The sequence below is a fragment of the Chroicocephalus ridibundus genome, chromosome 6 (assembly GCF_963924245.1).
Source record: "Chroicocephalus ridibundus chromosome 6, bChrRid1.1, whole genome shotgun sequence".
Lineage (NCBI taxonomy): Eukaryota > Metazoa > Chordata > Aves > Charadriiformes > Laridae > Chroicocephalus > Chroicocephalus ridibundus.
The window spans coordinates 28,369,604-28,394,390 of NC_086289.1; the positions used below are offsets into that span (position 1 = coordinate 28,369,604).

The 24,787-nt window shown below is 38.0% G+C and overlaps 1 protein-coding gene across 5 annotated transcripts in view; it reads right to left on the reverse strand.

Moving 5' to 3' along the window:
* Positions 1–1,529: 1,529 nt before the first annotated feature.
* Positions 1,530–24,787, reverse strand: part of RASGEF1A (RasGEF domain family member 1A) — a 171,513-nt gene continuing 148,255 nt past the window's right edge. For 4 of the 5 annotated variants that reach the window (XM_063338873.1, XM_063338870.1, XM_063338871.1 and 1 more), the window contains 11 exons: positions 19,780–19,908; positions 14,534–14,671; positions 10,920–11,141; positions 10,555–10,629; positions 10,227–10,319; positions 8,361–8,463; positions 7,985–8,064; positions 7,151–7,342; positions 5,524–5,647; positions 5,221–5,293; positions 1,530–4,161 (listed from right to left, as the gene is read on the reverse strand). In XM_063338873.1, coding sequence (XP_063194943.1) covers positions 4,137–4,161; positions 5,221–5,293; positions 5,524–5,647; positions 7,151–7,342; positions 7,985–8,064; positions 8,361–8,463; positions 10,227–10,319; positions 10,555–10,629; positions 10,920–11,141; positions 14,534–14,671; positions 19,780–19,908 — 1,254 coding nt within the window. In that variant the 3' untranslated portion in view covers positions 1,530–4,136. The remainder of the gene's footprint in view (positions 4,162–5,220; positions 5,294–5,523; positions 5,648–7,150; positions 7,343–7,984; positions 8,065–8,360; positions 8,464–10,226; positions 10,320–10,554; positions 10,630–10,919; positions 11,142–14,533; positions 14,672–19,779; positions 19,909–24,787) is intronic. The other variant, XM_063338874.1, reaches the window with a different exon arrangement.

The window sequence follows — 24,787 nt, forward strand, 5'->3', positions numbered from 1 at the left end:
TCCTCGATAGCATGCACTAGGGGTTTAGGATAAAGTCTTTCTGCAACTTGATTTTTTTTTTTTAAGTATCTCACTGTCCATGCAGCCCTATTTAATGGCTGCAGAGAGCCATAAGACAAACTGTGCTTCCATGTGCTGTTTGCAGGCTTTTCTGATTAGTTGGGAATCTGGGGTTGCCCTGATAAAATTATATACATTGCAGACTGAAGAGGGAAGATCTGTCTGCACATCCTCAGAATTGCTGATTTCCCTCCAAAAGATGTGCTAATATCGGTTGTCAACTGGCGAGTCAGATGAATTTTGCTACGTGAGTTATTTGCTGAAAGCAAGCTGTTTCTTGGGAACCATTAACTTGATAAATCAAGTTGCTGCTAACGTAACTAAAGATATCTTATTGGTGTTGAGTTGCTGCTTGTCCTACTGCGTCCTGCTCTAATGGCAGTAAAGTGCCTGGAAAGCAATTTTATTGTTTACTCTTATGCCTGTGTAAATAGCTAATTTATCCTAATGACTGGATGGGACATAATTGGAAGTGAGTTTTCAAGGATGTAATATGCATATTAATTATGAGTGTGAACTGGCCATCAGGAAGGCTCTTGTCTGCTTGATCCTCTTAATGCTGGTAAACATCATTATCTTTTCTAATGAGCCATGATGACTGACGGTAGGACTGTTCTACTCTGGGAGCCTGTTGTGGATGTCTGGTTACCAAAACCATTTCCCCAGAGTTTTCAACAGATTTCCTGGTCTAGCGGGAGGTGTCCCTGCCGAGGGCGGGGGGGTTGGAACTAGATGATCTTTAAGGTCCCTTTTCACCATTCTGTGAAAAATGCTTGCAGGACCTCCAGAACTCCTGCGCTTGCAAGACCTAACGTTTTTTAAGGCTTATCCCTGGGGAAGGAGGTAGCACTGGGGCAGTGCGTTGGGAAAGCTGGATTCTCCTCGCAGATCTGTGCTTGTTCTAGTCCCTGTGTGACCTTGCAGAAGTGGCTTTGCTGGTTTTGCTTCCGTAAAGCAGGGCATGAAAAAAGGTAGTGGTTGCAACCAAAGGTCCCAAGTGTTGAAATGTCAACAGAACCTTGCTACAGGAAACCCTGCGGTGTGCTGCAGCCAGAAAATGTTTCTGCACTTTCCTGTTAAAAGGATAAATATGTGGGAGGAAAAAAATGCAACTCAACTCTTAGGACATACAAAATGTATCTACACAGTGAAACTGTTAATCGCTTCTGTTGAGAGAATGAAGATGTTCCGTAGCAAAGACAATATATCAAATCCATAAAATACTATTATAGAGAGAGAAGACATTAGAAGTATTAGCATATTGTTGCCTTAGTGTTGCTCTTGCCTTTGTTGGAAGATGTTTAAATGTTTCATAATGTATCTTTATAAGCCTGAACTTTAATTTAAGTAGCCAGTTGGTTCATTGCAACTATATTGCCTTCCACAGTTGGTTTACCTCCTTCAGACGCTGGTTTGTGGCTTGATCAGTTTGCAAGTGAAAAATAACCAGAGGAAAAATTAAGCCTGGTTGAAGCAATTTTTTTTTTTATTAATGCAAGCACATCCAGTCAAACACGGAATATCCTGCTTTATGGTACAGCTTTATATTTAGCATTTCAGCTCAGAATAGCAAAACACAGTATTTAAGGAATGTATCAAACTGAGGGAGAAAAAATAAAAAGGAACCAATGTGGATACTGCATTTATTTCAAGTATATACTAGGACTGATTGACCAGTGAAGTGCACATTCATGTGAAAGCTTTTTTTTATACATTTACAGAAAGTGTTCTAAAATTGCATTTCAAATATATATATTTTTCTTAAATTTTAAGCATCCCTTTTAAACTTCAATTACATAAACAAAGCTGATAGACAATCCCTCTTATAGTGTCTGACAACATTACTAACTAGAACATCTCTGAAAGTGCAAAACACTGTAATAATACAGTATAAATATTCTTACTCTAATCCAGGGCTGAAGGTCAGTACTTCAGCACAGGAAAAATAGCAGCAGATCATAAGAATTATCCCTTCCCCTTTTTTGGGCTGTTCTTGTTAGTATTCTACTTCCTTCTTCAAAAGCATAACTTGCTTTTGTTTCTCTTTGATGTCAATGCTATGGAATCAGCAAAACGTTGATTTATCTCCCTTTCTTACCCCAATGTACTCTTCTAATTTCAAGTATTTGTCAAGGGGGCAGCTGGAACAGGGAGAGAGGGAAAGCTCCTTAATTTATCACCACACTACAGGGCCAACACAGCAAAAAATTTCTACTAAGTGATTGCAGATGCCCCATGAAACAGTGGCACTGCTTTTGGTTGTAGGCACTCAGCAAGAAGAGTCTATGGGACTGGAATAAACTAAACCCTCGGTCCAGCAAGTATCGCCCCTTCTTCGACAGAAGGCAGAATAAGATAAACCCCATCTACTTAGACTCAGTCATTTTTTAAAGAAGCTTGTGCAGAGGTCCTCTGCGAGGCTCTGAGGGAGGCTACAACCACTGTGAATTCTACAGGGCTTTTTTTTTTTTTTTAAATAAAAATAAATCTAATAGTCTGGCTCAAGTCATTATCTTTACAAATATCCAGTCCTCAAGCCTTAACAGAACAATTACTGGAAAGGACAATAGATAGTTTTTAATCTAAGCCTATTTTTTTTAGTTTTTAATTCAAAGATCAGGTGAGAAAGTAAGTCCTGAACTGTATATTTTCTCCTGGAAATAAATACCATGAATCTTAACATAAGTTCCTCAGGTGCTCATTTAGACAGCCAAATCAGGTGTAAACTCAAGGCTAAAAGGAGAAATTAGAAATGGTAAGCATCAGCGAGTAATTTTGGTACTGACCTGGCTTCAAAGGTTTGAGCAATTTCTTATGGTGTTTTCCCTTAGATTTCAATGGGGTCTGGCCCAGACAGTCAATCATAGCTTTTAAAATACTAGGAAAAGCTTATATCGTAAGTTGGTCTTTCCTTTAATTGTCTGTAAGTGCAGACTAGCATTTTCAAAGGAAATAAGGGAATTAAATGCCCTGTTCAGTGGTGATGAACTCTTCTTAAGCTTCTTTGGAAATTTTAGCCTTAACTTCAAATTGGACATCTGAGTTTTCTTCCCTCTCCCTAGCTCATGTGTGATTTTTATTTTCCAAAAACTGTTTTCAAAAAAACATATTTAGCCTGTTTTGCAGAGATAATCTAGGTTAGACATCCTTCTCTTAAACAAAACAACAAAAAAAATTTCCCTGATTTCTATAAAGGAAAACACAAATGATTCTGACAGCCAGAATTTAAAGGATAATTTCCAGAAGTAATCAACTTAGACATGTGTGCATCTTCACACATGCACGCACACATACTCACACACAAACGCACATCCCCCAGCAGCTACCCCATCTTACCTCTTTAAATCATGTAACAAAAATATGTTTGCTGCACCATCAATGTTACAGGCAGGTATACTCTACTTCGTGTGCCATATTCTCCATTTTATTTAAAAAGTACATTGTAGCTGGTTTCAAGACATCCATATTTTTATTTTCTTTACTTCCAGTCCAGCGTAATAGAAGGTACACTAAACGATATCAGTACCTTGTAAGGCACTATTTTCTGATGTAGGAGAGGAACACGCTTGCTGCAGATGTCTAAGGCCTTGATTCTACAAACACTAACACATGCGAACGGTATCGCTGATTTGAAGGAGACCCTTCACTTCAAAGATAGACAGACATATTGAGTGTTCTGCAGGATACCACTGGTCCAATGGAGTATTTAACCTGAACACTGGCTTTAGTTGGGATGTGTGTTTTAGTTTTTACTTATTTTGGTGGAAGTAATAAAAAATAAAAACTTGGATGCTGATAGAATAAGGTCTCCCCAGGGATACCAACTCCCATGATACATTTCATCTCTGAGAACAGGGCCCTGCCCTTATATTTAAAATAAAAAACCAAAACCCTTCACTTAAGTGCCTTAAGGTTGACATGTGAAATATTTACCACATTTTATTTCATAAAAGTTACTGTATATACAAAAGAAACCTCAGCCAGTGAGGTCTGTCTCAGCTCAGTCCAAGTCCTTCAGGTTGTAAAAACACGTTCATTCAATGTGCTTCAAAGTCTGCAAATCAGATCCAAAAATCTCAGGCTCTATTAAGCAGAGTTGTCCTAGAAGACGGTAAAAAATAAATAAATAAATAAAAATAATTATCTTTTCTATCACAACAAAAAAGTTTTATGGGTTTGGTAAAGGTTGGCAATAGATCTATCTTGCATCATTAGCTGGACACCTTTCTTCAAGGGAAAGATTTTTTCAACTGTTATAAACTGGAATCCATCTACGAACTCCAATAAAGATGCTGACTTTAAATTAAATGAAAATTTAACCTTCGTAACATTACTTCAGGCCCTTAAGATGTGCTCAGGCAAATAACATATGTTCCTCTGTCATCCTAAACTATTGCTTGCTGAACAGCATCAGATTTAATACAAGGCAGATCGCATGGGTGTCATAAGTGAAAAGCTTATGTGGCCTTCCTGAGAAACACTGGGGTCACTGGGAAACAGTGTCTTGTCTAGGACAATGCAGTTATAACGTAGCTCAACTGCAGCTCAGGGCATACAGACTTCTACATTCTTTATCTGATACAGATATGTCAAATCTAAAGGCTTAACATCATTTACAAAGGTCTAAATCTCTCTTCCTGCCTTGGCCTCAGTATTAGAAGAAATCTAAAGTAACGTCATGTAGATGGAAGAGGTTGATCCCCCTCTCAAAGAGGGAGGGGGAATTGCTGCGATTTCCTCCCTTAAGAGTAGGCTGAAAATTAGAATATTCATTTAAAACTTCATCCTTTTATAAGATTTGTAAGTGTGTAGATGATAGCGCCTTCTAAGTATCTTTATATATTTGTTCCCCTGAGAAAAGCATGTTTGAAAACTGCTACAAATGTAAATTCTTTTACTGTATTCGATAGCCTAAACAAAGCACATTCTCCTTCATAATCTCAGCAGTGATCCTGCACCCTGAACTGATCTGTCTGGAAAAGCGGTATCAAAATCCAAGCCCTATTGAATTTTTTCAGATCTTAATTTTGAAGAAACAAAATAAATTCATACTTGGGCCAAAATGGTCTTAAGCTGGGTATGCTTGGTAAGGGAGCAAGCTGATGATCATGTGCCTGTGTACGCATGCAAAAAGACTCATGTTCTGAGGAAGCTTCATACCTGAGTGTTTTCCAGCTGTCTTTTTCCATGTGGTTTTCTGGACCTTCACTTTCAAAGGATGCAATGAAGAGAGCTAGTAAATAAAATAAGAACAATCAGACACATGGGTTCTTTAACTTAAAAAAAATTAAGAGTTGCAATAGAGCAGGTTTAACTTAGCAGGCCTCCTAATAAAGTTTATTCTCATCAGAAGCCAATATAGAAGTGGTAATACATACTTATAAAATATTTTTTTTGCATGTTAATTTCTTTTTTGTCTGCATTTCAAGTAGGAAGACTCACTATAAAGTTCAAGGATTTTACCTTCTTCACTATAAATGGGTGCTGTGAGTAGATAGCTCTGGATCTTCTTGTCTTTTTCAAAAGGGCACTCGACCTGCTTCCATGTCAGGAAATCATTAATCTGTCTTGAAATTTCCCAGAATTTCTGTGTGATGTAATTAAAAGAATATTACTAAAATCATGTTTGTTTCTTTCAAATTTAATTCTTTTGTTTCAATTTCACAGCCTCTCAGTCTTGTTCTTATTTGTGCTTCTTCTGTTATTATCCTTTATTCAGTCCTCCTTGTTATCCCTTCTTCTTACTGCTCCCTCCATCTCCCTCTCTTCTAGTTCCCCATCTGTTAGCCTCTCAAATTTAGAATAGCATATCCCTGCTAACTGCCTGGTCTCTTGCATTCAATTCTTTTCATCATCAACCTTTAATTCATATATAATCAAGTACTATTGGCCTGTTTTCTCTGTCTTATCTCTAAATTAGCGTGTGAGTGGAACTGGTCAGTAAATGGCTTTTATTAACTTAATTTACTTTTCACATTTCCAACCTTCAACTTAAATGAAATATGACATATTTAAGAAATAACCAAAATAACATATAGAAACTATAGATATGCATAACTATGCATAATTACTTAGGGATTGTCTTCTATACTCTGTGTGCTCCCCTACCCAGCCTTAATAATGGCAAAAAAAACCTTTGAAAGTATTTTTGCCAGGCTGTGGTCTTCTGGATGTGTATGTTTATTAGTCAGGGAGAGAGAATCCAGAACACGTAGAAACTCTCTTGAAGACCTGCTAAATATCAGTTGCTGGTTGCATGTGGCGTTTATAGCTAGCTAAATTGATGAGGCTAAATCAGCTAATGCTGATGATTCAGTGTGAAGTTACCTATTACAATTTGATCAGATAGGACAGCTTGCTGCTACAGAAAAGCTTACTTTCTATTCTTTACTGCCTTCCGCTTCCCCCAATCCATTTTGAACATCAGGCAGGTGCAGGGCTGAGGAGTGGCAAATTTTTGTCTGCAATCATACGTGGTACACTAAAATTCTTACACTTCTTGATTTCAAGTTCTTTCCTTCATTTTAAATGTTGCACGAGTACAACATTCCTCCAAGAGACTTCCCCTTCCAACTAGCTAACATTAGACTATTTCTGTACTACTTAAGTGATTTGTAATGCTGGGGGGGGTGTGTTGGCTTCTGAAATTCTTATTTTCTTCTCAATCTTTTCATGCATCAGTTTTGGTAACAAATTAATGTTACTCCAATTATTCCATGAATTTTATGTTTTGTGGTGCATCTGTTCCACTTCACGTAAAACTAACAAAAAAAAAATCTCTAATTAATTATATTTTAAAATTAATCTTTTAACTGAAGGTAATTATATTCCAACAGTTTTATGGATTCTTTTCTGTATATGCAATTGTGGGCCTGCTGGATATGGAATATAAATATGGCAACTGCAAGCACTAGCTTTCACAGAAATTTGATGAAATCATTTCCCCTAGATAATGATATCACTTTATGACTAGATCACAACAATGCTGAAGGAATTGCTAATATAATGAGACAGAAGTTCAAAACTGGCAAATGTTTTTAATGTACAATGTTTAACTAGCATTACAGGTTCTCTAATAGCAAACTCCTACCTTGAAGTTTATCTGCCCATTGGGCAAGCGGTTTGTGTGTATTTTGTGCAGAAAGTAGATATCTTTAATAAACAGGTTGAAAACTGGGATTACTATTTTCTCTCGATTGCTGTTGGCAGTCTGAGATCGTTGTGCTGCTCCTTGCAGGGCTGTGCGGTAATTGCAAAAGTTGCTGGATGGATCCATGTGGTGCTGTTTTTATGGAGGAGGGAAAAGGGCAGTTAAGTAATACATAAATATAAAAATCTTTGATCTAACCATCAGGGAGTTCATTCTTTATGAATTCGTTGGGCCCTTTTTAAACTTTTGGGATAAAGTAGCTTACACTGATCAGGCCTGGATTCAAGTTTTTGTAACTTCTATCTTGCTTGAAAGGAGGGTTCTGTACTGGCTTTAAATTTATGCTTTGCTTCAATGGTTAATAGAAGACTGAAAGGAAATGATAAACGACTATTGGAAAAAACAAAATTCTAACTTCCTGTCACCAATCCGTCTGATGACGATTTCAATTAAGTTTTGTTTTCATTCAGATCTCCACTAGATGGCGTATTCTAATTAGTTCTACGGGTAGCAAAATGCACTGGAGTGAAAACTACCTTGATGTTAAATTGGAAAACATATGCAAGGAAGAAATAACCTAAAGAAATCTTGCATCCACTTCTTTTTGCAGGCAAGTAGGGAGTTTGAAATTCAGGAAATGCTCTTCCTAGTGTTTATATGCTGGTGACCACTGACAGAGGTGCCTCTGTGATCTTTGACTTAGTTTCATCCAAAACTCTGCTGTGGAATTACTATCTGGTGGATTTCTGTACAAAGTCTAAACTTTATACATACCTCTAAAACATCAAATTTGGCTGTTTTGACCTTGGACCAAGTTTTCTTTAGCCGTGCCACAGGACTCAAGTTCATCCCAGCTGAATAGAGAGAGAAGAGACAAAGAAAGAAACAACTGAGTTGAAAAAATACAGGGCTAACATAACTCTGTGTTTATGTATTAGCACCACACGTTTTGGAAGGCAGTTCAGCTTGACAAACAAAAGCTGTAGCTAACGCTTGCCCACCCGCACATTAATATGTCACTGGTACATCCTGCCCCTGTAGAAGTGTGCATGCTGATATGGGCAGCCAATTTAGGGCAAGTACGAGCATAGTCTTGTCAGTCAGGTTGTAAAATGGAGTGCCTTTTGTCATCTGTGTTAAGGGTACTCACAGATAATAGCCATCATTGAGTTGAAGTTTCCAATATTGAAGCATTCTCTTGCCACATCAATGAAAAATTCCACCATTCTTGTACGCTGTTTTTTCTTTACAACCTGGAAAAAACAAGATCTCTTAAGAGGGAAGGGATGGCGTGAATTTTGGATGGGATGTTCAGTCAAAGGTGCTGTAACACGTTGATTGAATAGATGTTTCAAGCTAAACCTTATGATATAGGCTTGAGGGTATTTTGTTAAGATTAATTTTTAATAAAATAGCAGAAGTATTTGGGGCTACTGTCAATTATTTGTCCAGTTATGGGGGAGTGTAAGTTTTTGTTTATACAAAAAGGTCAATGTTTTAGGGAATCTTGCATGAACAAGCTGGACACTTTCAGCAATTTCCTGTTACTGGAAAAGGGAGATAACATGAAGCTGCTTCAGAAATAATATAAAAAAAATCTAAACCTCAGAACAAGGGGGGAAAGCAGTGGAAAAACTTAAGATCAGGGACCTGTAACCTGAATGTGAAAACAGGACATGGCAATTGTTCTGTTTTTCTCATTTTACTGTGTATGCTCTTAAATGACCTCTTGAGAGCAGGTAGTGATGATGATCAAATATACAAATACCCACTAATGCAAACATCTAAAGGATCTAGCAAGTGATGCTAAACATCTGCATTGCAGATTCTTTTATAAGTGACAGAGCAAAATTAATATATAGCACTGTTTCCAAACTTTGTTTCCAAAAGCCATCAATCTTTGTCTCCTTTTTCCTCTTTTTCTTTAAAAAAAGCTAGTATTATTGCCTAGATTACATTCATTGATCAAAATCCTTCCTATATTTAGATCTAGAAGTTGGGTCTGGCTTATATAAATATGGCTCTGGAGTGGTGACTGCTGACTACTTCTCAAGGGAATTCCCTTTTTCTTTTTTTTAAAAAACCTCTTACCTAAATACTTCAGTTTCTGTGTTATATCAAAAGAAAATGGTTCAGTAGTCAATGGCTTGTCTTAGCCCTTGGTATGCTAAAACCTTCTGTTTGACTGGTTTCTAAAGGTATTGGCCATCCCAGCCAGCTCTGGAAGATGTCTTGGTGCGTTTTTGTAGTACATTTCTGTGAGAGCAGGAAATCTTAAGAGATTAGGATCCATATATCTGACTTCATGAAACTGTAGTAGACATCTGGATTTCCACAGAAGAGCTACTGACCATGCAGGCATAGGGACAAAATTTTCCATTTGCTAGAATTGGTGCCTATTAATAGGAATCTAAAAAGACAGAGAATACACATGCCGGGGGGGAGGGGCAGGGGGAAGTTTCTTAGGGCAGTATACCTTCCATTTCTTTGCTTATAATATGATAGAAGTTACTTTAACCTCTAAAAAGGCTGTTCTCCCTCTTTTTTTTTTTTTTTAACCTCAACCTCTCCAGTAGTCCACTTTCTTTCCAGACTTCTGAGGAAAGTTTATTCCTGATTTTTCTATAACAGATGAATATGACAGTGCTAATGATACCTAAGTGCAGTGGAAGGACAGCTATTTACTGGTAAATCTGCATTTAAAGACAAGTACCTTTGCAATTTATGGATTTAAAAAAAATAAAAATCTAAAAGAGCTCCTAAGTCAAACTCCACAAAAGTTCCATTTCACTGTATGACTAATGCTACTATGGAAGATACAGAAAACTAAAGAATATATGCAAAGCCAAATGTAGCCATGAACTCTTCATCATATAAGCAGGCAAATAATTTAATGCTTGAGTAATGCTATTATCTATTATTGCACTGCTAATGTTTAAATCTCTATTAGACCACTGCCTGCCTTTCATCCTTAAGGCCAAGACCATTTTGCTACTTGTTTTCTACAAATACCTACCCGACAAATCTCTGTAGCGACCAGCATGCTGAGACAATTGAACCAATTGTCATAGGCCTCCAAATTATAGGTTTTGGTCACATCCCCTCGGCACTGTAAGAGAACAGGCCACGTGTTAATCTTATCCTGTATCATGATAAAGTCAACATACCAAAAGATAAACCTCCTTTTCATGTCTTGATAAAATCTTGTGGATATTTCTTAAGGCATGAGCTTAAAGAAGATTAGAAAATGTCAACCTTTCTTGCACAGGGTATACTCAAATCGTGGAGGTTCTTAACCCTGCTTATTTTTTGGTTTTTTTTCCCCTCCATGCCCCATGTTGTACCTTGTGATTATCCAGGGAGTCCATGTGGCTGACAATCTGCATCAGATCCTCTGGGTAAATGTTGCTCACCCTTTCCTGTGTTTGGAAAGATGAGGGATTGTCACTGGGCAGACAAACAGGGAGTTCAGTGAAAAATGCATCAATAAAGCCAGAGTTAGGAGAATATTTTGGTAACTTTCATCTTCCTATAGTCTAGGTATGTGAGGTGTGTTTATTGGTACCTAATTGATCTTGTTCATTACTTGTTATTTTTTTGATTAAGACATTAGAGGCTTTCAGTGAAGCCATAGCAAAATTAATATTGATGAGTATATTAATACTTAGTAAATGGAAAACTAAGTAATTCACACAAACTAGCGCCTCACCAGTTCAATATAGGTCAGCTGCTGTGCCAAGATCAGAGGGTCACAGCACACACTCAGGATGTCCTTTTGAGTTGACTGTGTCTTGGTCTTGAGGATGGTGCCTTTGTCAGTAACAGGCTGCCGAAATTTCTCTCTGATTTCCTGGTACTGGCTCCGTGCGGAGAGGGCCATCAGGAGGTTCTGTGTCATCTGGCTAATGATCTTTTTCACTGTTCCATTTTCCTACGCAAAAGGAAGAAAAAATGACTGCTAAAAACCTTTAGCTCTTGCAGACACAGATCACCAAAGAATTTCTGACTGGGAAAAATAAATGTCTACTATCCATATTCTTTCATCTTATCTGAACTTATCATCCTGTGACAAATGAACTTGTCCTAGCTGCCCGCACAACTTCATTATGACATTGTTATATCTGCCCGCCTTCCCAACTCTGTTTCACTTGCTTGGCTGGCCTGCTCCTTGCAGCAGTTTTTGGCTATTACCCCATTTCAAAGGCATCAGGGTAAACAGCTTAAAAGTGAGTATAGTGAAAGGTGGTTGAGTTGCTTGCACAAGGCTTCCTGGATCCTGAGGGTACCAAGTGCCAAAAAGCTCCTTCTCATTCTGATAAGACCCGCTGATGATCAATTCTACCTAGCCCAGGCAGAATCCAGGGAATTTGCATTATGTCCAGGAATATACCCCTAAAATACCCTGGACTGGCTTTGAACAAATATAGCATCCAAAGATTTAGTAAGAGCACAACTGGACAACTAAAATGCCTTTCTGTTCATCAGATTTTAAACATAGGAACTGTAAGGATACATAGTGGTAAAGCCACAGAACTATAATCAATCCACTCAGTATTCTGACAACTAAGGGAAGCTGAATTCTTTTTCTGACATTGATTGTTTGTGTCCTATAGATGTTCTCTATGAGATCCACCCTGAAAAGCTAACTTGATCGCTTTTCCTACTCCTCCATCCCTCCTATTACTGCTTTAAATGAGCCAAGTTCTCTGACTGTTCTTCCTGCTGCTGGAAAAACTCCTTCTACCAAAGACAGTCCTTTTCCTCTTTCCTACACAATTGTTCTCTTGCTTTCATGCAAATTATTTCTCTTGAAGTTAGCCACAAGATTAACCATTAGTTTACAACCTGCTGTGTTGGTTTCTGCCAGTCAACTGGATGCACCAGAAAGAACTGCAAAGAATCTGGGATCGTTCAAAGAAACCACTAATGTGCAGTGATGACTGAAATTATGTAGCAGATGTGAGAGACGATGACTACCAAATACTTGTATATTGCATGCTATAATTAAGCAATAGTAGTGTCAGAATGTTGCTTTACAAGGCAATAATCTGACTCCCAAGTGAAATCAAATGAAAAGCTGAAGGCAGCGTAGCTCATCTTGATGAGGCAACTAGATTACCACTGAACAGCAGCTGGCTGGAGCCATTTCGGATATTGTGCTACAAGTGTTCAGAAATGCCGAGGGAGCATGGCAGGGACTAAAATAAAGCGCTAATTCTGCGCTCTGGTATGCTGAGCTTTCTATTGTAAATCATTTGACTTCAGCTGCTATGCCTGACTTACCCATGTGTCCGGGAGGAGAGACTTCCTAGATATGGATCATTGAGAATCAAACTTGAAGGCAGGTGAGAGTATTGCAGATATTATGTGAAAGTGAACAAAGAAACTGCAGTGACATTAATAACTACGGCTTACTTTAGCTATTGTGAACTTATTAGCATCTTAATAATTAGACAAATGCCCTTAAGAGTTTTAGCAGTTTCCTTTCATTACTGGTCTTACCCTAAATTTCTTTACAACTTTGGAAAATAAGGCAATGAGTGTACAATAATTTGTCCTTGCTCGAGTTCAAACAAGAATTTGTACTTCATTTGGGGCGTAACTCTATAGCAGTAGCTATTTGGTATGCTGTCTGATAGCACTATGACAAGCACCTGACTGCTTTGTGCGAGTTCTCAGGTTACTTTCTATCCTATGGATGGAGAATAGTGTCCTGAGGGGATTTGGAAAAGCTTTAAAATACAAAATAAAACCCCAAACCATTACCTTAATCACTTGATGAAGCACAGTATGGGTAATTTCTCTTGGTAACAAGTACTGAGAGCCAGACATGCTTTTTGTCAGTGTCAAATTATGTTTCCTAGGGGTCAGATGTGGCATAGCTCTTCACTGATCAAACTTGACTTGTAGCCTTGTTGAGGGGATAAATACTGTGATGCTGTAATTAATGAATGTCATCAGATGCCTCAGACACCAGAGCACCGAGTCACTCTGTAAAGACGTGTTTTTCTCAAACGACAATTTATTCATACATAACAGAGTGGGAGGGAAGGGAAAGAGAAAGAAAGCACATACTAAGATACACACACTAAATAAAACCTCTGCCAAGTCCCCTTTCACGGTAGTATCTCTGCCAACATACACCTCTTCACCCTTGTCTACAAAGGGAATAGAAGGCACATTGTAATCCTATTTCCTTTTTCCCTCCTACTAAGGCACCAACATTTTCATAGTAGGGCCCAGGTAAACAGCTTTGCTGATGCAACAAAACTGACATACTTCCTTTTGACAACTTGGTAACACCTAATTGTACTGTGTCCTATCACTGATTCATGCAGTACTGTCAAACCTGTTGATCTTCATTTTCTCTGTACTTGAATCAACAAAAACACATAATACAATTGTATTCCCATTTCCTGCTAATTGTTCTCAAATGTAAATAGACGTCGTGGGTTTAAAACCAAGGAGAAGCTTCTACTTCTATACAAGCAAGCCTTCATGTTCATACACACACTTGACAATTAATTCCCTTGCAGTTCTTGATTATATCCTTCTTTCTGTCTGTTGGTAGTTAGAGTGACTTTCTCAATATGAAAAAAGTGTAGGCTTTCAGTGTTGGGGAAAAAAAACCAACAACAAAACAAAAAACTAGAAAACCAACAGCTCTTGTTTTATTTGAATTTGTACTATCTATTTGCTTTAGAAAAGTCTTTTGTAAGGTCTAGTCTTCTTCATAAGCTAGAAACTCAGAGCTGTTAAGACTGATGATTGACTAGCTAGCAGAGCTCAAATATAACTTCCTTGGAAATACTGTACGTGTCACTCAAAACATAGCAACAAAACAGCTGATTATATTGCTAGGAGCTAGGAATAAACTATTAAATAATAAGCATCTTCACCTTAAGCAAGAGTACATTTGCTACAACAAGTCGGTATGTCTTGAGGGACTAGATGTATAGAGCAGTAACAAAGTACAAAGGATGGTACATCATTCATTATGAAAGTTAATTATTTTGTGCCATTATAGACACTGTTCTTCCCTTTCTTCTTCTGTGCCACATCCATTTTTCATATCGTCGTGACTATTTTGTCTCTTCCTCTTACACTTGATGATTATACATAGACAGTTTCTGCTAATGGACCATGAAGTTCATCACTCAGCCCATGTCCTGCAGTTACACTGACAGCTTAGCAGCTGCCGCTGAAGTCCATTTAGAAAATACTACATGTAGGAGCAAGGGATTGTACAGAATATGATAAACTGTATATGAAGGTTGACAAAAATTGCTTTACCTCTTAAGGTTTTTCTCCCCCCACCCTTACCTCATCACATTGCGTGATTCTGTGAGCAATCTCCTTCAACTCTTTCATGGATTTTTCGTCTTGGAAATCATAGGGGAACGTTTCAGTCCATTCCTTCAGGAGCTGAATGATTTTGGCAGCAAAGGATTTTAGCTTTGCCTAGAAAGAAACAAAGAGTTGATTACTGACCATAGACCTTTCTGACTGCAGAGTAAATTACCTGATGAAGGCTCATGTAAAACTAGAGACACTCTCGAAAATACTTTGCATTAGTAGTAGGTGAAGGGGATAATGAAGAATGTACTTAACTGTGAGCTAGATTCCTAAATAGTATAATTTAGCCTCCTTTCCTGATAGCTTGGTAATGTCTCTTACCAAACACTTTGAAGATATCTTCAAGGTTAGCTGTATAAAGCCAGGAAGATGACAGAATAGTTTAACTGACTTATTTGATTGAAGTCAATGGGACTTAAGCTGATTTATGCCATCTAAGGCAGCAGTACCTTCGTGTTTGAATTCAAATCCATACAAACCGCAGCACTCTACCAAGCATCTTTCACGAGAAACATTCACAAAGACATTTTTGTTCTATAGAATTTATCAGACCCTCCAGATTGAGCTGTATATTGAAATGAATGAATGACAGGAAAGATATGCGTGTTCTCTCCATGACATCTAAATCAAAATGGACTTTGAAAATAAAAAGTATTGGCTCTTACTCAAAAAGCTATCAACCACAGAAAGGGGAGGGAGAGCTATTTTCTAAGTTTTTCTGTTACCCATGAATTGTCTAAGGCTTTTCATCAGTTAGACCTGAAATGGATGCCAATTACTCCACTATCATAGCAACAGGGAGCAGCATCAGTAAATCCAAGGGAGCACTCTTATAAAACGGGGAATGTAGGTGCTAAAAACACTTTTAATGAACAAGAAGACTCAAAACTTAATTCAGTTTATGTTTGTCCTCCCACTCAAGTTATGAGGCACTGAGGAAAAAGAGGAAGCTTTCATTTGCGTTTACCTCCCCACTTGTAAGCTACAGAAGTCCCAGTACACAGTGGTTCTCCCCACACACAATGCACTTTCCTCATTGCACTCTGCATCAGCCTCTTGGGGCAACAGAAGGTGACTTAGCATGTGAGTGTCACTACAGGAAATCAGTGTATTTTCTCTTAAGACAAATAGAGAATGTCTTCCAAGAATTGGTAGGAACTCCTGCCAAAACATCATCTGATCATAGTATGTCCTAGTTTATTTAATCAAAACCAAAAGTCAACTGAACTACGCTATTTTGTGGGTTTTTTTACATCTTGCTGGTATATAGTTAGTTGGAATATTAATACTGATTAATAAGAACTTTGAAGTTACACAAAACATCCTTGAATCCTTGATCTGAAAATGAGCCAGTGGTGCTTGTAATTCTGAAGGGAATTTTCTTGCCTTTTTTTTTTTTTTTCAGGGCTGCAAACTGCACTCTGCTAGCATGCTCTTCCTAGCTGTTTTTTATTAATAGCATTTATTTGATCCCGCTAGTAAGAGAAGCGCAGAATAGTTGGATAGTGAGGGCAAAAAGAGAACATCACCGTTCTCTTTGCCAGCAGCAGGCATTCCTATAAAGCAATCTCTGCCAATGCCACTCCTGTGGAGCCCAGCTTCAAGGTATTTCTAAACAGTGTGGGACAGTTCCAGATTATAGTTGTCTGTCCTCCAAACTCCCTTTGTTGTCTGCCTTGGGGAAAAGACAATTTATACTTCTTTGCTAGGAAATGCATGGAGTCTGACAACATTAATCTGTGGGTGGTGACAGAGAATTAATTAGGCAGCCAGTGCGCTTCCATTCAATTAAAGTTAACAGGTATGTGCGTACTTCACTTTTGTTAACCAAAAGCTGCTACAGAACTGTGTTTTGGTATTAATAATCCTGACTATCTTCTCTTTTTAACTTCTGAAACTGAAAAAGGAGGAATGGAAGGTTCCAAAATCCTTCCTTAGGCCACGGCAAGCATCTCCATGTGAACACTGACTTCCCATCTCATGTATCTACTTGTTAGTTGCTAGGGTTTACTTCCTTCATGATGGAAAGATAGGCAGCTGTTGCAAGACAAACTGCAAACCATATTACTCCTTATGTAATTACTCTTGAGGTGTAAAAAAGCTTAATGTTTTATCAGATGCTTTTAATGCTCGTGAAAATAAGGTATGCTTTCTGAGAGCAACACTAAAAAACGTCAATATAGCAAAACATGAGATTCTTGTTTCAGGTGCACTCTGATGAAACCCAAAGCAGCGTGACAGGCTTGATGCACATCATTTGTGCATCAAACAACCTAGATAGAAATCATGCAGATATGTGGGTAGCAGCACACATTTTTTCCTGTTTGTCATGGTTGCAGTTAACTGACCAACCTACTTTTTCTGTAGCCTTTCTCCACATGTGAGCCTCCCCTTGTGAGGCCTGACAGAATTTTCTGGAGTCTATGGGAATACCTCTCCCATAAATATTTCTTTAAGAAGAAAAATACTTCTATTAATTTAAGTACTGTGGATCAGCCCTGATCTGCATGAGATAAGACAGACAGGACTGAGAAACAACTACCAATTAGGAAAGAGGGCAATAGCAGTACTGTGCTTGTAGGAAAGGGAGGTTTAATGATAATGACCTGGTTATGACTATTGTTTTGATTTTTGGCTTTAAAAAGAACTTACTGGTGACAAAACCTGAGGGAAATCATATTTTTTTCAAGGAACTTACGTATTTTGAGACAGGCAAGACAAGCTTAATAGAAACTAACTTCTACTTTCTCTTTTTATTTCCTACTGCTTTAACTTTTGATTTAAAAAATACCCTCACGCCACAGGAAAAATGCACCACAGTTTTAACAACAGGTTTTCACACTGAGTAATATTATACAGGCGTGTTTTTCTGTGACAATCTTGTTTGGGTCTTTCCAATCTTTAATACGCTTATGGAGAATTAAATGTTATCCTTTATGGTCAAGCATAACATCTGACTTGTATATTATAATTGACGTCTTAAAGTGTCAAACCCTTCCTTTTTATGAGTGGCCAAAAGGACTCTTAGGTGGGCTCCAAGATCCCAGAGTGTTTTAATTTTTAATCTACTTTTCTCTGAGTTGTTTTCTATAGGACTCCTTGGCTAGCCACTAATGTCAAAAACAAAGGAATGATAAGTATTGTGGTGCATAACCTCAAAACCTGTCTCCTTGCCACTTCTTCAGCTCACATGCTATTCAGGCAACATGTCAGCCAGCTTCTAATATTGAGCTATTTGCATAAACAAACTCTACCAGAAATGATCAGAGCTGCTTTAACTACTTTTTCCAGCTAATTCCTGCTACAGAGATGCTTAATTAGAAGGTGCTGGTAGCTGATGATACCTTAATGGGTTATGATTGTGAATACGTAGAGTGCCTTGAGTTGAGAATTTCTATGCTGCATATGAATTGAGCTTTTATTTGTTGCCAGATAGAAAAAACAAGTGTTTGCAAATGCTGCCGGCCAAACTATTCTGTAAAACATACAGGTGCTTGTAGTAGAGGACAGTAAAGTAGTCATTGGAGAGGGATGTCCAAAGTTTATGTAATGCTCTCCAAGAATTTTGTGTTTAGTGGGCAGGAAAAAATTACAGTTTATGTTAAGGGGGTAGGAAGGGATCAAGGGCATAGTAGGTAAAGCAACCAGCAAAGCAAGTAAATTAAAGCAATGTCCCAAACGCTCATGTTTTATTGTCATCCTGCTGTTTGTTGGTTTTCCTGTAGGCCCACTTACAAATTGTCAGCAGAAGGTGTAAAAGTGTGGGTGTTTGGAATATGAGCTGCTCTACTAAACATCCTGTTGTTAGGATGTAATGCTATTTCATTTCAATTGAAGCCATGATTTTTGAACACATCTGCTGAAAAGCTAGAATAATACAACTTTATCTTATCTTTAAATGGCCACCATATTTAGTCTCCAAATACTGTTTTCATTTTAAAATCTCCTAAGTGTATTGTTATTCACAAAAGTTTCATCTTATATCCCATTATTTTTAAATGCAAGTATTTCATATATGTATTTCGACACTAGCTACTGACAGCAGTCTTCCTCTTCATATGTCTACAGATCAGCTTTACTCATTCCATGAGTTTCAGATGGTCCCAGACTCTCTTCCAAGTTCCTACCTCTGTTGTTTAGCTACTTGTTGCTGAGGAACGATTTACAGAGCATCAGTTTGAGGTTGCTCAGTCACAAACCTGGATGAAAGTAATTTTGCCCAGAGTGGTTAGTTTTTCCTGTGGAGTACTTTTATGACATAATATGAGACCAGGACCCCAGGAACAGTAAGGGAGAAAGAAGCCCTAAGGTCAGTATTGCTGTCAAAAATTCTGTATTGCCAAACCACAAGGTTACCTTTTGTGTTCCCTACTCAGACTCCTGATACACCAAGAGAAAACAAAATGAGACTATCAATGTTCTGAAGATTAGGAATGTTAGTGTGTAATTTCTCACCATAGAGGAATGGATCCAAAACATGCCCAGGATTTGAACAATTTAGGTCTTTAAATACTTGCTGTTTTCATCCTTGTTTCTGTCGCTCTTATTTGCATCCCAGCTTGGACTATTCTTGGACATTCTGGTACAATTCCAGTCAAAAGGCCTTCCATACATGCTTTCCATAGTGGTGAGACTTAGATGGACTTAAGTGCATATCATAAACTGACCCAGTTTGGTTTAATTTGTTGATAGTAAAACTGCATAGTCACATGTGTCAGCACAGGCTACCATTTTAAGTAGTGCATCCCTTAATTTTTGTGAGAGGTAACTTTCTGATTTACTGTTGCACCAACGTAAAGTACTCCATCAATAACCTCAACTCTAATAGGATGGTGAGGGTGACTGGAGAAAGGGGAATCAGATTCAAGAGAGACCTAACATGGTGAAAGCCCAAAAGGGAAAACCCCCTTGCTGGGCAGGTTTCATGGCAGATTCACATTGCTCCAGTGTGCTGACTTGAACCTCATGAGGAAAGTTTTATTTCCGGCCACTGCATCTGACTCAGAAAGTAGTACATAATCTATGTTTGTGCCTAGCAAAGAACCAACAGTGCTTCAAGGAAAAAGACACAAATAAAAGTGCATCCACTAATACACAGCAATAACAATTTAAATTTATTCTTTATCAATTTAATTAGCTTTACAATGAGAAGGAGAGAGTGGGAAATAAATGACAGTAGCACAGCTAACTGAAGGACATAATAGTTCATTTACCTTTTCTGCCTCAGCCCCCGTTTCTAGCTGCTGCTTCTGTTTAATGCAGATCTGCCCCACTTTAGCCAGGAGCTCGTGTGGGTGAATGAAGACTCGTGAGCTCAATAGGAAAGTGAAGATGTAAGTCCTCTGTGGAAGCAGGTAGAAAAAAAATAAATACCACAAGTTGAATAACTTTAGCAAAAATAATCTGTCTTCCTTGGAAAAACTATTCCATAAACAACAAATATAACTTTCTTTCATTTAAACTTTTTATAATTTTTCATTTCTCCAGAGATGTGGCAGTCTTTTCTAGCTCTGTTAAAACAAAACGCTGTAGGCTTCAAGCCTGTTAACTGTCATGTTTTTGGATTCCCAAATTATTTTCCTTTAAAATGTCAAACTTAATATGCCTAACTAGTCATCGCTTAACAAAAAGGCAAATGAAGTATGTCCAATGAAGGGTGTTATGCCTCTTGAACACCACTATTACTGCTGCTTTGTTTCTTTAAGAGTGATTGTTTTTCACTGAGCTGCAGAAAACTGCTTCATGTGTATTCCAAACCACAGCTGTAATTTCTTCATGTGTGGGTTTTCTCGTTCCTTTTTCCCACAATCACTGACACAAGCCCTAGCTTAGATTGTGGCCATATGACAATAATTTAGTTTTAAGCTTGACTTTACTTATTTGAGGCCTGTTTCAGAGACTTTTGAGTAAGAACTCTGCTAATAAATGCCAACAATTATGATTTCTCATTAGAAATAGCCTCTCCATTTGTATTTTAGAAACTGTAATGCATTGTAATCAGTCATACTCTGGATATTTTAGTTGAAGTGAGAATGCCTTCGTGCCCTAGTCTTCCTTCAGTGTTTGAAACTTGGCTTTTATATTTAAATGTAATTGCCTCAGTAAAGACAGTAGTGTCTCATAAGCACTTCTGTTTTTCCTTTGGGCTTTTTGACAAAATTAGGAGTTAAGAAATTGTAGGGGATCTCACTGACAACAGATTTCAATTAATCTTTGTTACTTTTGCAGTGTGTAGTGTTACTTTGTACCGTGTTTTTAGAAATGTGATTTGGCAGGCCACAGCCAGGTGTGCATATAAATAGTCAATGTGCACCCATGCACTTGCTCTTGGACTGGGCAAGTAAATTGAGACATCCAAAACTTTAAGACCAATTTTCTAAAATATGGTATCTCTACTATTATCTACCAAATCCTGCTGCTTGCAGTCTCTGAAACACACTTGTAGTGTGTTTTAGGGTATCTTTAGAACTCCAAAAAAGTTATGGGGTTTATCTCCCTAATCACAATAAAATGTGCTATTAATGAAAAATGTTTCCATTCCTTTAGTACATGGTGTGCCCTGTGATACAAATTTAGCACCAAAACCCTCTAAATAGCAGAAGGGGGGGAAAAGGACTGTTTTTTTTTTTTTAACAGAATAAATAAAATTAACTAGAATCACACTGTTCTGCGAGTGAATGAACAGTTTAATAGACTAAGCATGTATCTATTAAACATCTAACTCTGTCCTGAGCTTGCGGAATAAGCTAATGAAAGAACAGAGTGGAAATGTGGTACAGCAAAGGGATTTAAAAGCTCATTCTGATCTGAAGTTCTTATTAGCACTGGGGTTCATGTATTAAATTAGGAATAACATTAATTGTGTACAATCAAAACTGGAGTTAATCCGTAGTCTTTGCCTTGTCTATTGTTTATGGATAGAGGAAGACAGGATGAGAAGGGTTAACTGGATGGACAGTTTGGGTCAGGTGCTTGGTTAGTGTTTCCACTGATACCTACAGAAGATGGACAGCTGCGGCCACCTAACAATAGGGCTCTTGGTGACTTCAAGCAGGTGGCCAGGGCAGTGACAGGACACTGACAGCATGGCCTCCCTTCTTGATGGCGTGGTTGCAAACATCCCACACAAATGTAGTTGGGAAAATTAAAGGCTTCTGTTTGGTATTTTGTTTATGTGTCTCCAGAATTTCAGAGTTCATTTTTACGTTTACAATGACAAAAAAATTGAAGTTATTAATTTTGAAAAGAAATTCAATGTAGCTCCTATGCCTACATCTGGAAACAGTTGATGACGTTGTGTCAGCTTTGGAGAAGCTTTATAAAAATCTATGGTACTGTATGTGGTGTGTTATAGGCACTAAAATTTGGATGAAGAGCTAACTTGATTCACAAAAGAGGACTTGGTTGTGTTATGGGACAGTATATCAGATCTTTTATTCTTATGCATGTGAGAACAAGCCCTAAACTGATAGACTTCCCATTCAGAATGAAAGCATAAGAAAGAGTAGTATTGGGTCGTGAGATATTTTAGGGGGGGTGGGGAGGGGCTGGGACTGTGGTTATTTTTATGTTTTAAACCATGCCTGGCTATCCTCTGTTGTGTTTGGTCTCTTTTTTTTTTTTTTTTTTTTTTTTTTTTTTTTGTAGACAGCTTCTGTGTTCATCAGTGTCATCCCTGAACTTAAAACTGTGAGTCTGGATTATCTGGGAAAGGAATTTAGCTGTTGGGTGTGTCAGCTGTGACTGGGTTGTGTGAAAATTTTTGTTCTGGATATGTGAAGTAGCCCTCACTTCTGCCCTATTTTGCATTTGAGAGAGATGGGGAATAAAAAAAAATTACGGACTTTGATACTTTCATCCCTTCCCCACATTCTTGTTTTGGGAGTTTAGAAGCCTGTCTGAAAGTTGCCTGTACTTGTAAGTAGCAGGGAACCACAACTTAAACCACACTGTTCTGCCAGTGACCTTCACTCCGATAAGCTGTAACACATTCTTTTAAGGAAAGATATAATTTTGCTTCTCGTACTAATTCTAGCGTTGGTCTCCTTGGTGGAAGTTTGTATGATATGGGACAGTGTTTATCCAGAGTGACTCTGAGAAAGGCCCACTCGGACTATCATTTCCCTATTGTTATACTGCAAGAAAAGTGTAACCCAGATGACCTGTGCTTTTGTCTGTTTTTTTTGATATCTTTTTATATTATGATGTTCAAAAAAAGTGCCAAACTGGCAAGATGCAGGAAGATACATGGCCATAAAAGTGCATACTTTCTATTTTAGGCTTGCTGATGTCCCTCTGTAATCAGTAATATCTGTACTGGACGCATGCAATGCTTTTCCAAACAACATTGGACTACTAGGTTTTAGAAACAAATTATTATTACTTCTGGAACCCATCTGCAGGTATTTTTATAACATTTTTTTAAAGTCACTTAACTTGGAACTAGGTTCAGTACTTCGGAAAACAAAATTGTTCCATTATGATCAATCAAGATATGCTGGTTTACAATGTATTGGTATCTAATTATGGGGGATTTTGGTACTTCTATTGCTTATGCTGGCATATACAAGGAGTAACTGCAATTAAGAACCAAATTAAAAATTATAGCATAGCGTCTGACAGCAGCATTGACACCCATCTCCTTGCCCCTCTGCTAATAGCCACTCTTTATCCAATAAAGAAAATTCAGGCTGAATGAAGCCATACGTTTCAGCTTAGTGGTAGGTCTTGGGGGTTAGGAACACAGTTGTTTTGGATAGGAAGTATTTCATACTAATGTCATGCCTTATCTAGATCAAGGATTTCTGTGATTTGTTGCACCTGTACTACTACTGCTCTGGCAGGGGTGTCGGACTAGATGATCTCCAGAGGTCCCTTCCAACCCTATGATTCTGTGACACTATACGCATATAGGCTAAATGTTATAACAGTGTAAAAACCCACACTCTCTCATAAGCAGTCCCCTAATCACGAAGATGATGGTTTGGAGAAAGAAATTTACCTATGAAGCTAGCTGGTTTGCAAAGAACAATTCAAAAATGCTTCCATAAACCATGAGATTGAAAGTTAAACTCCATTTATGCTACAAAAGGGTCAGGTATTTGGGAGGAGAGGGGAAAAAATAAAATCCTTTCTGTGCTTGAAACAACGTAAGCTAACACAAAAGGGGCTTGTGCTTTACAATAGAATAAGAAGCCAGATTCCTTTAGTGCCTAAAGTTGTTGCTAAGAGATGAGCTGAATTATATTTAAAAAAAAAAAAAAAAAAAGACAAGCACGAGCACACAAGACTAAAGAAGGAATTGTTACTCTCTGACCCAAGAATGCACTGATGTCTTTGGCGGGGTGGGGGGGAGCAGAAAAATATTTTCTTTGTGCACTCACTGCTCATTCTGGAACTTCTTGTTTGTGAAATATTTTCTTGAAACGTTTTCTTGCTTGGGCACAAGGGTTGCAGACTGGTACATTCCATTCCTAACCTCCCTAACTCCTCTGTCTCATGAGTATACATTTTTCTATGTGCTGAACAAGTCCCTGTACACAAACAAGCCTCAAAAGAGCAATACGCAAATGTAGGCCCTTATCTTTCCCATCCTCCCTTGCCTGCTTCATGTTCTGCCAACATGGCAAATACATTTTTGTTTGGCCTCTGTAACCAGCACAGAAAGATACTCTATGTTTGCTTTTTCCCCCACCCCCTTTTTTTTTTTCTGTCTGGGTTACTGTGATCTTTAGCTTAATGTCCACGCAGGCAAGAATGCCTTCCAAGCATTGTGCTTGGATGTACTAATCCAAACATTTGGATGTGCACTGCAATTTACAGCTATGTCACTCTGAAACTAAGGTAATCTCTGCTAATGTTACCAATAGCTTCTCTTAGTGGGAATTAATTGGTGATGCCTTTCTGCCTTTCTTAGTGTGTGTAGCTGGAGACATGAGACTGAGAGGTGTCTGTAACTTTCTCTTGAACATACAGTGTTGGCTACTCTTCTGACAGGATATCAGTGTAAATGGCTATCACTCTAACCCTCTGTGGCAACTTCCCTAAAAATAAAAATGAGTGTGAAATTAAGTATAAATACATAACTGAACGGAAACAGAAAACTTGGATTCGAAGATCACTCAAATACAGCTCCTCCTTTATGTTGTTCAAAGCTTATTTATCTACTCATTTTATAATTAATCCTTTCAGCTAAATTGGGTGATCTGATTTAACTAAAAG